This window comes from Equus asinus, chromosome 28, assembly GCF_041296235.1.
Source record: "Equus asinus isolate D_3611 breed Donkey chromosome 28, EquAss-T2T_v2, whole genome shotgun sequence".
Classification (NCBI taxonomy): Eukaryota; Metazoa; Chordata; class Mammalia; order Perissodactyla; family Equidae; genus Equus; species Equus asinus.
Genome location: NC_091817.1, coordinates 51,115,143 through 51,125,955, shown reverse-complemented (window position 1 = coordinate 51,125,955; position 10,813 = coordinate 51,115,143). Strand labels below are relative to the sequence as shown.

Genomic DNA, 10,813 nt, shown 5'->3' with positions numbered 1-10,813 from the left:
TCACCAGCCACAGGTGATGGGCGTCTGGGGCCTCAGAGGCCTCCTGCCTGCCCTCCTCAGGCCTGTCCTCCTCCCTTGAGCCCAGGTCACTGCGTGGGAGGGGGCTGGAGTCAGGTTGGGACTGGACGCTCACAGGGAAGGAACCTGGAAGACGAGCAGGGAAGCCCTGTCAGGACAACCTGGCAATAATTCTGGTCTGGGAGGGCTGTGCCCCGGGGACAAGGGAGACAGCCTGCCAGGCAGGAAATGGGTGGGGTGGGGGCATAATCAAGCAAAAGGTCAAATAGAGAGTGTGTCACCCATGTCAGGGGCCCATGCAGTGGGGCAGGCCCAAGGGACCCCTGAAGGGGCCCCACATCAGAGCCCCATGAACGAGCCAACACTGGGAGTCCCATGCTGCAGCCAGCAGTGCAGGCCACGCAAAGCACAGACAGCAATGGCCACGTAAGAAGTCCTTCCTCCTCCACTGGTCCCACATGCTGCACTATACCAGAGACCCCGAAGGACAGAGAAGGACAGAGGAGGAGGCGGCAGACTCGCCTCCTCCACAGGGTCTCTGAGTCTGGAGGACAGTTCAGGGGAGACAGCGAGATGTGGAACTGACCTGGCCTAGACCTCTTCACACCAGAGAGTGAGTCATAGCTATCAAGTGGGACCATCCTGAGAGGGGCCAGAGAGCGAGAGCATGGCTCAAGGTGACCATGAGGGCAGAGAAGGGGGCCTGGCTGTGTCTGGTGGGAGGCAGTGGGTGGGCTGACAACCCCATGTCGTATCTGCAGTTCATGGAGCACAGCCCTTACAACAGTGGGACTAACGAAGTGCGTGACCAGGAGAGTTATTCGGGCCTCTGTGCTGACTGACAGAGAAAGGAGGAGGCTCACAAGAAATCTCAAGTGACAAGTCAGGTTCCAGAGTGGTGTGTGCTGCATAGCCCATCTGGTTCACTGTAGACACGTTTCCATTGACAGAAAAAGAAGACTAGAAGAATCTGTCAATCATCCATCCGTCTATCCATCTGCCATCTGTCTATCCACCTATCCATCTGTCTATCCATCTGTCATCCATCATCCAGCCATCTATCCAGCCATCATCCATTCACCCATCTGTCCATCCATCTACCTCTCCGTCTATCTATCTGTCCATCTGTCTGTGTATCTGTCATCCGTCCTTCATCCATCATCCATCCTTCTATCCATCCATCCATCCATCATCCATGCATCTGTCCATTCATCTATCCATCTGTCCATCAGTCATCCTTCCTCCATCCGTCATCCATCCATCTATCCAGCTTTTTTTCTATATACCAATATATTACTAATTATCTCTAGGTAATAGAATCATGGGAATTTTTTTAAAGTTTTTTCTAATGTTTTACAATGAATATGGATTACTAATTTAATAAAAAACGTTTTCAAGTTAAAGTGGGGATGCCTGCCTGAGGTGACGAGGCGAGGCTGGGCTTGAACTCTCACACCTTCTTGCAGGCTGAGCTCCGGCACCCACTGGGTGCTGCCTGCTCAGAAGACAATGGGGCCCTGGCCACAGGACACGCGCCCGCAGGACAGATTCGAGGGAGAAAGGATGAGAGGCAGCACTTGCCCTGCTCCTGGGTGCTGGGCCTCCAGGCGTGCACGCTGCCTGCGCGGGGCCGGGATGGCTCCAACCCTCCTGGGGGCTGAGTGGCTGGCTGCAGGCCAGAGGCCACTTCGCTCCGGAGCTGGACCAGGTCGTGCTCCGAGAAGGAGCGGTCCCGCTTCAGTGTCACCTCACCACACGGAGACTCTTCCTCCTGTGGACACATCAGACCCGACCCTGCCCCAACCACTCTGCCCACCAGTCCCTTCTGTCCGTCCCTGGACTTAGACAGAGGACACAGAGAGTCCTGGGGCCGTGCTCTGCTCACTGCCCAGCCCGACCAGCCTCTGGGCAGTGGAAGGCAAGTGCCTCAAAACCAAACCCTTGCCTGAGGCCTCCAGAAAGTCCTATAGAGGACAGGTATGGTGTCAGGTGGAGCCCACTGAGATGGCCACTGTCCCTGGACTCGGAGGGCAGTGAGGACAGGATGAGGAGCCAGGCAGGGACATCAACCAGGGGGCTGCTCAGCTTCCTGGCCCCAAGGTGATGGAGCACTTCCACTTCAGCCCTTTTTGTGTTGCAGGAACATGTCCACTATCCCAGTCACCCTTCTGAGCCACCAAGATGGGAAAGTGTCCCTGAGCCCTGCCATGGCTGCTCCCAGGGCAGACCCAGCCCCACAGCAGGACACCAGCTTCAAAGGAGGGCACTGCCCGCAGCCCTGAGCAGCGGATGCCCCACATGGTGGGATGCCGAGCCCCGGCTTGGCTGGGCCCCTTCTCCCTTCTTGCCCACCCCTCCCCCTCCTCCTCCCAGGTCTCTTTTCAGGAATCTGTGGGCTCTGACCTCAGACGTGTTCATCTCCTCCATCTCAGCCAAGGTGGGCGCCTTGAGCAGGACCCGGGGTCGCGGGCGCTGAGCGCTGCTCCCAGCATCCGTGACGGACAGGTTGATGCAGGAAGTGGACTTGATGTCCCCAGAGCAGGCATTGAGGATGCAGGGCAGAGAGCCAAACCCTGGGGAGGCAGGGAGGTGGGGCAGGGCAGGACAGTGACGGAGAGGAGGGGAGGGAGGGAGGGGAAGGAAAGGGCGGGAAAGGAAGAGGAGGGGTGTCCCACGCTCACCCCGGCCACCCCAGCGCTCGCCCCCCACTGGGCGCAGCCTCCGCTCCTGCTTGATTTCCTCCAAGATCTTCTCGTGCAGGGTCCTCTGCTTCTGAGGTAGGGGGCGAAGCCTTCTCTCGGAGACCTGCAAGGGGCATGGCGGCTCTAGCTGGAAGGGGCAGTGGGGCCACGACATGGACGACACACTTGAGCTAGGGAGGAGCCCTGTCTGAGGAGTACTCCTGACCAGCCAGGCCCACCAGTAACCGGCACAGCAGGGGACAGGAGGTCTTATGTGCTCCTGGGCGGGACCCATCCCAGAGCCAGCTGCCGCCTCCCTCAGTGGAGACTCCAGGCAGCCTCGCATGGGCAGGCGAGAAGGGAGGAGGTGCAGAGCTGGTACCTGCTTCAGGGGAGGCCGCGAGCGGATGAAGTCGAGGATGAGTTCGTGGGCGTCCTTCTTCACCCTGGGAGGGATGTCCCCATCGACCTGTGGGGGAGGGCGGGGAGGCAGCCAAGGCTAAGGGCAGGGGTTGCCTCCTGGGGCCAGGGCCACAGGAGGGGCTCACTCAGCCTTGAACAGGGCCTAGGCCTCACACCGTCCTCCCTCGCAGGCCGCAGCTGTGGCCTCCAAAGCCTGGTGCCACCACCAGCTTCCCTGCATCTCAGATTCTTTGTGTGGAAATGGAGGTCAAGGTCACCCGCCTCACAGGGTTGTCAGAAGAATGAAGTGAACTCACACGTTTAAAATTCTCGGAGCAATGCTGGCACATGGCAAGCACCACACAGCACTGAACGGGACAATCTCGCAGGCTCTGGTCCTCCAGAACCCTCCACATCCCCTCTCCCTGCCCTTGTCACACTGTGTTCCCAGTGCAACCGTGAGCCATCTGCTTTATTCATGTTCGAATAAACTGGGCAGTGGCACGCAGAGCAGGGACTCCTGAGCTGGCGGCGGGAGGGAGGCTCCGGGCTGGTCCTCCCCAGCTCACCATGACCTTGCGCAGCTTGTAGTTCCTGGCGCGGATGTCCTGCATCAGCATCTCAAAGGGCGTAAGCTGGAACTCGGTGGGCAGGGGGTTAAACTCCTGCTCCTGCACCTTCTTGAGCTTCACCCCATGGCGGAGTTCCCGCATGAGCTGGACCCACAGTCGGGCCTGGGCCCCGAGGAGATGAAAATGCCATTAGCCCCGGTAGGGCTCCCACGGGCCCTCCAGGCACAGAACCGTCTGTGTCCCGACAGGAGGGGACCGCGTCTTACCCAGTCCGTGCGCCCCAGGTTGTCAAGCTCTGCCAGCGGCTTCTCTGCCTGCGGCTCGTCCTCCCGAAGCTTCTGCAGCATCTGTTAGTCCAGGGAAGGTGGGAGAATGGCAGCCATGGGATGTGGGCCCCCTGCTGGTCTGTCCATCTGGGGACATTTCCTTACCACACAGGCTACTATTGAACCAGCTAAAAAAGGACAAGGGGCATTTAGGCCAAGGCTTTGGGGCTCAGAGATCAGGGGAAACCAAGCCGTCAGCCTTGGAGCTACATGGGGCACTTGGTTTCCCGTTGGCTCTCTGGCAGCTTCTCCCTGGTGAGGGCAGGGCGAGGGCATAACACCCTCTGAGCCCCCATATAGAACCTTCTGGTTATAGAGAACCCACCCCCTTCTCTCACCTGATCTACACGCCCCAGTGAGATGCTGTATCCCCCACAGACAGCAGACGCAGGCTGGCAACCTGGCTCTCCCGCATCTGTGAAGAGCTCCTCGTCTTCCTGTCGATCTCAGCTCACGGGGCACTTCCTCAGGAGCGCCTCCCCTAGCTGATTCGCCCAGGCCACACGCACCCCTATCAGAACACCCACGGCCCCTTCTCCGCACAGGATCCCAGCTGGACATCCACATTTATCTGCTGCTTTGACTGCTGTCTGAACCATGTTTTGTTTCTGTTTTTCTCATCTTAATAGTGCTGGCTCCTAGCACAGTGTGGCACATGCTAGGTCTTAAACATTGGTTGAATGAATGAATGAATGAATGAATGGATAGATGAGTGGTGGATGGATGGTGATGGATGGATAGATGGGTGAGTAGGTGGATGAGTGGTAGGTGGGTGGGTGAGTGGTGGGTAGATGGTGGCAAGTCCTGGGAAACAGAGATGTATATTTTGTGAAGTGGTGAGAACCCAAGAAGGATGTCAGGGGCTGTCAGGTAACTGTTCTATGCTGAAAATTTGGGAAGAAGCTGCTAGATTGGCTGCCTTCGTTTCTCTGGATCTCCGTTCTCACCGACCCCCCCCCCCCCCCCCCCCCACTGGAGAAGCATGTGCCCTTTAGCACCAGCCCCTCTCCCCTAATAAGACAGAACTGGGTAGCCTGGCTTTCGCCCAAGCCACTTGCCAAACCGCTTTGGGACGCTCTGGAAAATGCTGCCAAGTCTCTGTGCAGCACAAGGAGTGTGATTCTAAAAATAGACCTGTGTGTGACCTGGCAGTCCCTGTGGGCAAAGGGCGTGAAGGGTGGGTCTCCCATTCTTCCTGGAGTGTCTATACCTGTCCCTGAGCAGGCTCTTTCTGCCCAAAGCCGGCCCAGCTGTGCCCCACTGACAGACCCTCCTCTCACTCCCTCCCACCACCAATTCCCTGAACTCATCCTGGGTAAACTGCTGGAAGCCTAGAGCTGTTTGCTCCTCTGAAGAAAGAGCTCCCATTGTCTGGGTAGGGAACTGATCTTAGCAATAGAACAGATGACTTCAGAGCAAGAAAGACACAGCATTAACGTCATTGGAAGAACACCTCCGAGATGCCAAGGAGAGGGACTCAGTTAATTCCAAAAATACCTTCTGCCACTTAAACAAGAGAGAGTGGAGCAAATTCCCCAAGTTCTCTGAAGCCTCCATCTTCTCATCTGTGAAATGCTGATGGGAGGCAGGGTCCCTGTGCACCAAGACCCCTGTTTCAAGGAAACACCTCAGTTCCCTCCAAGGGAGAGGCTTGGAGAGTTGAGAGGAAAACTGTCAGCTCCTAACTCTGGGACCAAAAGAGGCAGGACAGCCCTGGGGGAGAAGGCCAGCGCGGGAGCCAGGTTAGACCCCAGCTCTGCCCTGTACTAGTTCTGTGACTTGGGGCCTCCATTTGCTCCTCTGTAAAATGGGAGATACCCACAGAGGGGTGGTGGAGGGCAACATCGGACTGTCATTGGCAGGGCAAACACCTGGCAAGTGTTCTCTCCCTCAACTGCCTACCTCCCCAAAGCTCCAAGCACACTGAGCACTGTGCTTGGTCCTGAGCCACAGGAAGCGGCTGCCTTTAGCGTCCTATTTTCAGAAGGAACCGGCACCTGGAGGAGTAAGCCAGGAGGCAGGAGGCACAGCCCCCTTTGCAGATGTAAACAGGGGTCAGGGAGATTAGTAACTTAGAGGCAACAGGAGTGATGTCATGGGGCCAAGACGCTAGGAGCCAGTTACTTAAGGCCTCTGAGCCTCAGTGCCCTCCTGTGCAAAACCGGTTACGAAGGTGTGAGGGTTAAGTTAAAACCTATAAGGCGTTTAGGACAGTGACCCCAGAGCGCAGGCAGTAGCTACCGCTATTCACAGCCCGGACTGAGGATTTCCACTCCCTGTAGGACCAACGCACTAAAGGCAACGGACGGCCACGCCCCGCCGCCAGCTCTGGACTGGCACACAAAGGCACCTACTCACGTCTCCCAGTCCTCCTGCGACCCCTCCGCCTTGCTCATCACCTGAGCACGCCGCCCCTCCTGCCCCGTTCTCCCTCTACGTGCTCCGCATCCCGCGCCCCGCCCCCCACGCCGGCCTCCTTGGCCTCCTGGAAGCACCCCCATGCCCTCCTGCACCCCCCACCCCCTTAGCACACCCTCGCTCTGCTCACCTCCTTGGCCTCCCGGACCCTCGCAAGGAAGGCTCGCAGCTCCAGTGTCTCCACGAAGAGTGCGCGGCACACGGCCTGGTAGTGGGCCTGCGCACCCCGGGGGTCGGTCAGGCGCGCAGCGCACAACCGCATGGCCTGGGCGAAGGTACGCACGGTGCGGGGCCCGCCTTCGGCCTCCTCCTCCTCCTCGGGGCCCCCGTAGCCCTCGTCCGCCGCCCCGCAGCCGCCGTCTTCGCAGTCGTTGTTGGCCATGAGGTCGATGAGCCGCTCCAGCTGCGGGCTGAGCTCGCGCTCCTCGCTCTCGTCCAGCCCCCAGTCCAGCGCGCGGTAGATGGCGAAGCCCAGCGACTGCACCATCTGCAGGACAGGGGCCCGGACAGTCACCAGGGGCTGGGCCCCCACGAAGCAAGGGGCCCGGGCAGGGCGGGGGCCAGGCCTGAATTACAGGCTTCTGACAGTGAAAGGGAAACAGCCAGCTGTCTGTCCAGAGGGATATACCATGGGACAAGCAAACACGGCACAGGGTGAACAGGATGCTCCGCAAACAGCACAGCCACTGTGGAAAACAGTTTGGCGTGTTCCCATAATCAGACATCATTTACTGCAGCTCCTCTCCCAGTATTTAACCCGGAGTGAGGAAGAACGGCATCCCCTAAGACTCCTATTGCAATGCCCTAGGGCCCACACCTGGGCTGGCCACATGGCTTCAGCTCGTGGATGATACACAAACGTGGCCCATCCTTACAGAGCGACCCCAGGCAGCAGTGCAAGCGATGGAGCTGCATGGACCCATCTCACACACACTCAACTCGGAGTGCAGAAGCCAGACAGGCTCCATGGTGCATGGTTCTGTTTATATGAGACTCTAGGCAACACAAGTGTAATCTATGGCCACAAAAAGCAGGTCAGTGGTTCCAAGCCAGGGATCAGGGTAGCGATGGCAAGGGGCACAGGAACTTTTGGGGCGATGGAAAGGTCTATATTCATGATTACGGTGATACATTTGTTACAATTCATCGAAGGTAAAGTATACCCCAATAAACTTGATGTAAAAAAAAATAGACAACCTAATTAAATATTAGCTCTTTATGTAATATAACAGTATATTTTAAATCAAAGGAGAAAGACTAGCTTGTTCAATAAATGGGGCTGGAATAATTGCTTAACTGTACGTAATAAAGTTTGACACTTGAACTTACAAAAAATGACATCCCCTCACTACAATATTTTAAACTGCATGTAAATAATAATATATGTACATTTAACTTGAAAAAGAAAAACCTAAAAAAAATTGTACCTGAGCAGGGGGAGGGGAAAGGGTGGGGCTCCCTAGGAACAGCTGTCTTAACGTAACTGGGGCAGCTGAGCCACACATGGGGGTCCACAATGCTATTCTGTTTGTTTTGTATACACTTGAAATCCTCCATAGGAAGTTTTTAAAAAAGCGCATTAGCACATTAAAAATCTGTGATTCCGAAGTAGAGAGACCTCTTGACTCAGCATTTCTCAGTTTACCTGCCAGGGAACCCTATTTCCATGGACTACCGTTAACATCTGGGGGACCAGTGTTACATGGAGGACATTCCTCTGCTCCACTGCCACCGGCACCCTGACATTCCCTGCCCATGGGCACGGGGCCCTGCGATGGTCAGACCTGCTGGGACAGGGACGTGCCGTGTGGGATCAGCTGAACACATGGCAATGATAAGGACACCGCCTCTAGTTTGCATAGCCCTTGTGTTTGTCTTTTAAACGGCTTTCATTTTTCCCTTTACGATGATGACACAAAAGATATGTACACGCAAAAATGACAACAGCTCTTCTTACGGCGGGTACTCCCTGAGCCCTTTGCCACTTCCCCTTGCAGCAAGCCACAAGATAACCTCTTGTCTCACAGGCAGAGGACAGAGGCACAGAATGTCAGGTCACTCGACTGCAGCTAGCAACTGGCCAGGCTGGTCCTGGGACTGAAACGAGGCCGACTTGCTTTAACCATACCCAGCTGTCTGTCTGCAGAAGTAGCTGGGTAATACCTCACTGAAGGCCACCCCAGAGACACATCTCCGACACTTGGGGCACTGTGCTAACAGGTGCTTAAGTTGTTTTTCAGGAACTGAGAGTCTACCCCTTATCCAGTTCAGGCCGGTTAAGACCACTGACTCATCAACTGGGTCTGCGAGAATGCCCGATAGGTGATCCTTTCGATGTCAGGGGGCCAAAAACTCCACCCCAAATCTTGCTAAGGCCACCCTTCCGTGAACACGTGTCCTGTGCAGAGCCGTGAAGCCTGACTGTGCTGGCGCGGATCATCAGTGCCCTCACTCCTCCTCACCTCCAGGCATCCACCCTGCACTTCCAACCACCTGCCCCTCTCCCATAAATATCCCTAATCCCCATTTTCGGGAGGCAGATTTGGGACTTACTCTCCTGTCTCCTCGCTTGGCTGTCTTGTGAATAAACCCTTTCTCTGCTGCAAACTCATCGTCTTGATGATGGGCATGCTGCGCAGCAGGCAAAACGAAACTGGTTCAGTAACAGGACTTGGGTGTGTTTTGGGCCTGTGTCCTAAGCCTTGTGCCAGGGTGTGAGGCTGCTTCGTGGCAGATGGAGCCATGCCCTCACCAGGGCACCTTCCATTCCCCTGTCTACTTGGCCTCAGGGTCCCCCTCTGCCTCTCCTCTCATTTCCTACATTCTAACCACCTGGAGCCCAGGGGAACCTGCCTGAGCAGAGCCAGCATCAGCAGGGGACGGGGCACAAGAACAGCCCTTCTCTGTCCTTCGGAAATGCCTTAGAGAAACACGGAGAGCCTGCAGGGGACCTGGGGGGGAGGGGGGCGGTCTGCCCAGGCTCAAGGGGACCAGTGGGAAGAGCAGGGCTCCAATGGGAGCAAAGTTCCAGCCTAAAGTCAGCAAAATCCTGGTCCATCCTTGGAGGCTGTCTTATCTCTGCTTTAGGCAGGCGAGGGTCACAGATCCAGCTCCGAGTCACACCCTAGAATCATGAATCAGAGGGCACCAGGCCAAGGCCTAAAGGCTGGTCACACCTGATAGGTGACCACAGGCCCTGGCCAGGGCTGGGTGGAGTCCCCGGGGCAAGGGGCTCTCTAGAGAGCGGCCCAATGTCCCTCAAGATTACTGGGCTGGCAAGAGCCACAGTTCACACGAATTCCTGTCAGTCTTTTTCTGGACCAGAGGTAGGTGCCAGGAAGGAGATAATGGTGGAAGGGACCTTCACACCCACTCTAGGTCTGCCCAGAGCCCCTGCTGACCCCAGTAGAGGCTCTGACCTGGGCTCTCCAATCACGACCCCTCTAGTGCACGGGCAGCACAGACAGAGGGCACAGCAGGCAGCTCCCCCGGCCCCAGGCAGTGCAGAGCAGCCCCGGGCCATCGCTGCCCCTCTCCCTCTCTCCCGGCTGCTGGCCTGAGCTAGCAGCACAACAGGGAAAGGGTTAATTCCAATTCAAGCCTCTCATCTGATAGCTGCTCCACTAAATGCTTCTCTGTGCCCCAGCCCGAGACACTGGAAACTCTCCCAGGAAGACAAAGGGCACTTGCTTTCCCATAAGGAAAACCCGGGCAGCCAGCCAGGTCTCAGAACCTCCAGCCCTGCCTGCCCATGGAAACGTGGGAACCAGCAGCCCCGGCCTGGGGGGTGAGCCCAGGGGACCCTCCCGCGGAACTGAAGGGGACGAGAGCAGAACGGAAGCCACAGGCCAGCGTCAGCTGGGTGCCAATGGTGGGAATCCAGTAAACACGACAAGCTAGCCCCTGCCCTGATTCCTGGGGTGGGGCTATGGGGTTCATTTAGGGGCCTCTGGGCAAAATGGTCCAGACTGGACCCCCACATATAAAGTTCCTGGCAAATAGTTTCAAATCGATAACGTAGGGCAGGTGGTGAATGCAGGTCCCCGGGGGCTCGGCAGCAGGGTTGCCCCAGGAGCGCTGTCGGAGAGCGAAGGGGACATCCCCGGGCTTCGGATAAATAAATTATGCAGACTTTGGTGCAGCAGTGAAAGTGATGAAGATGAGTCCTGAAAACACATTATTGTTTTTTCCTCACTCAGATTCCAGAAAACCATGTCGCACCACACCTCGTCCAGAGCTCACAGCAAGCCTGAGCCGGGCATTGTTCAAACAGCAGAGCATCTGCCCCAGACGGGAGCGGGGTCTCATCACTGACCTGATTAAGAATTGCCCACACGTGGTAATAAGAAAAAGTAGGAAAAGTTTGGAATGGTTTTATTATTGTTTTTAAGTTCTC

The 10,813-nt window shown here is 56.7% G+C and overlaps 1 protein-coding gene across 11 annotated transcripts in view; it reads right to left on the bottom strand.

Annotated features, from left to right (window-relative positions):
- SPIRE2 (spire type actin nucleation factor 2) overlaps positions 1 to 10,813 on the bottom strand; it is a 31,940-nt gene that overhangs the window by 8,922 nt on the left and 12,205 nt on the right. For all 11 annotated transcript variants that reach the window (XR_011499103.1, XR_011499105.1, XR_011499104.1 and 8 more), the window contains exons 3-10: positions 6,548 to 6,904; positions 3,940 to 4,020; positions 3,671 to 3,835; positions 3,082 to 3,168; positions 2,700 to 2,823; positions 2,422 to 2,591; positions 1,600 to 1,789; positions 5 to 144 (exon numbers count right to left, since the gene is read on the bottom strand). Coding sequence is in view for 7 of the 11 variants with exons in the window: in XM_070500704.1 (XP_070356805.1) it covers positions 5 to 144; positions 1,600 to 1,789; positions 2,422 to 2,591; positions 2,700 to 2,823; positions 3,082 to 3,168; positions 3,671 to 3,835; positions 3,940 to 4,020; positions 6,548 to 6,904 (1,314 nt within the window). In the remaining 4 variants the exon portion in view is untranslated. The remainder of the gene's footprint in view (positions 1 to 4; positions 145 to 1,599; positions 1,790 to 2,421; positions 2,592 to 2,699; positions 2,824 to 3,081; positions 3,169 to 3,670; positions 3,836 to 3,939; positions 4,021 to 6,547; positions 6,905 to 10,813) is intronic.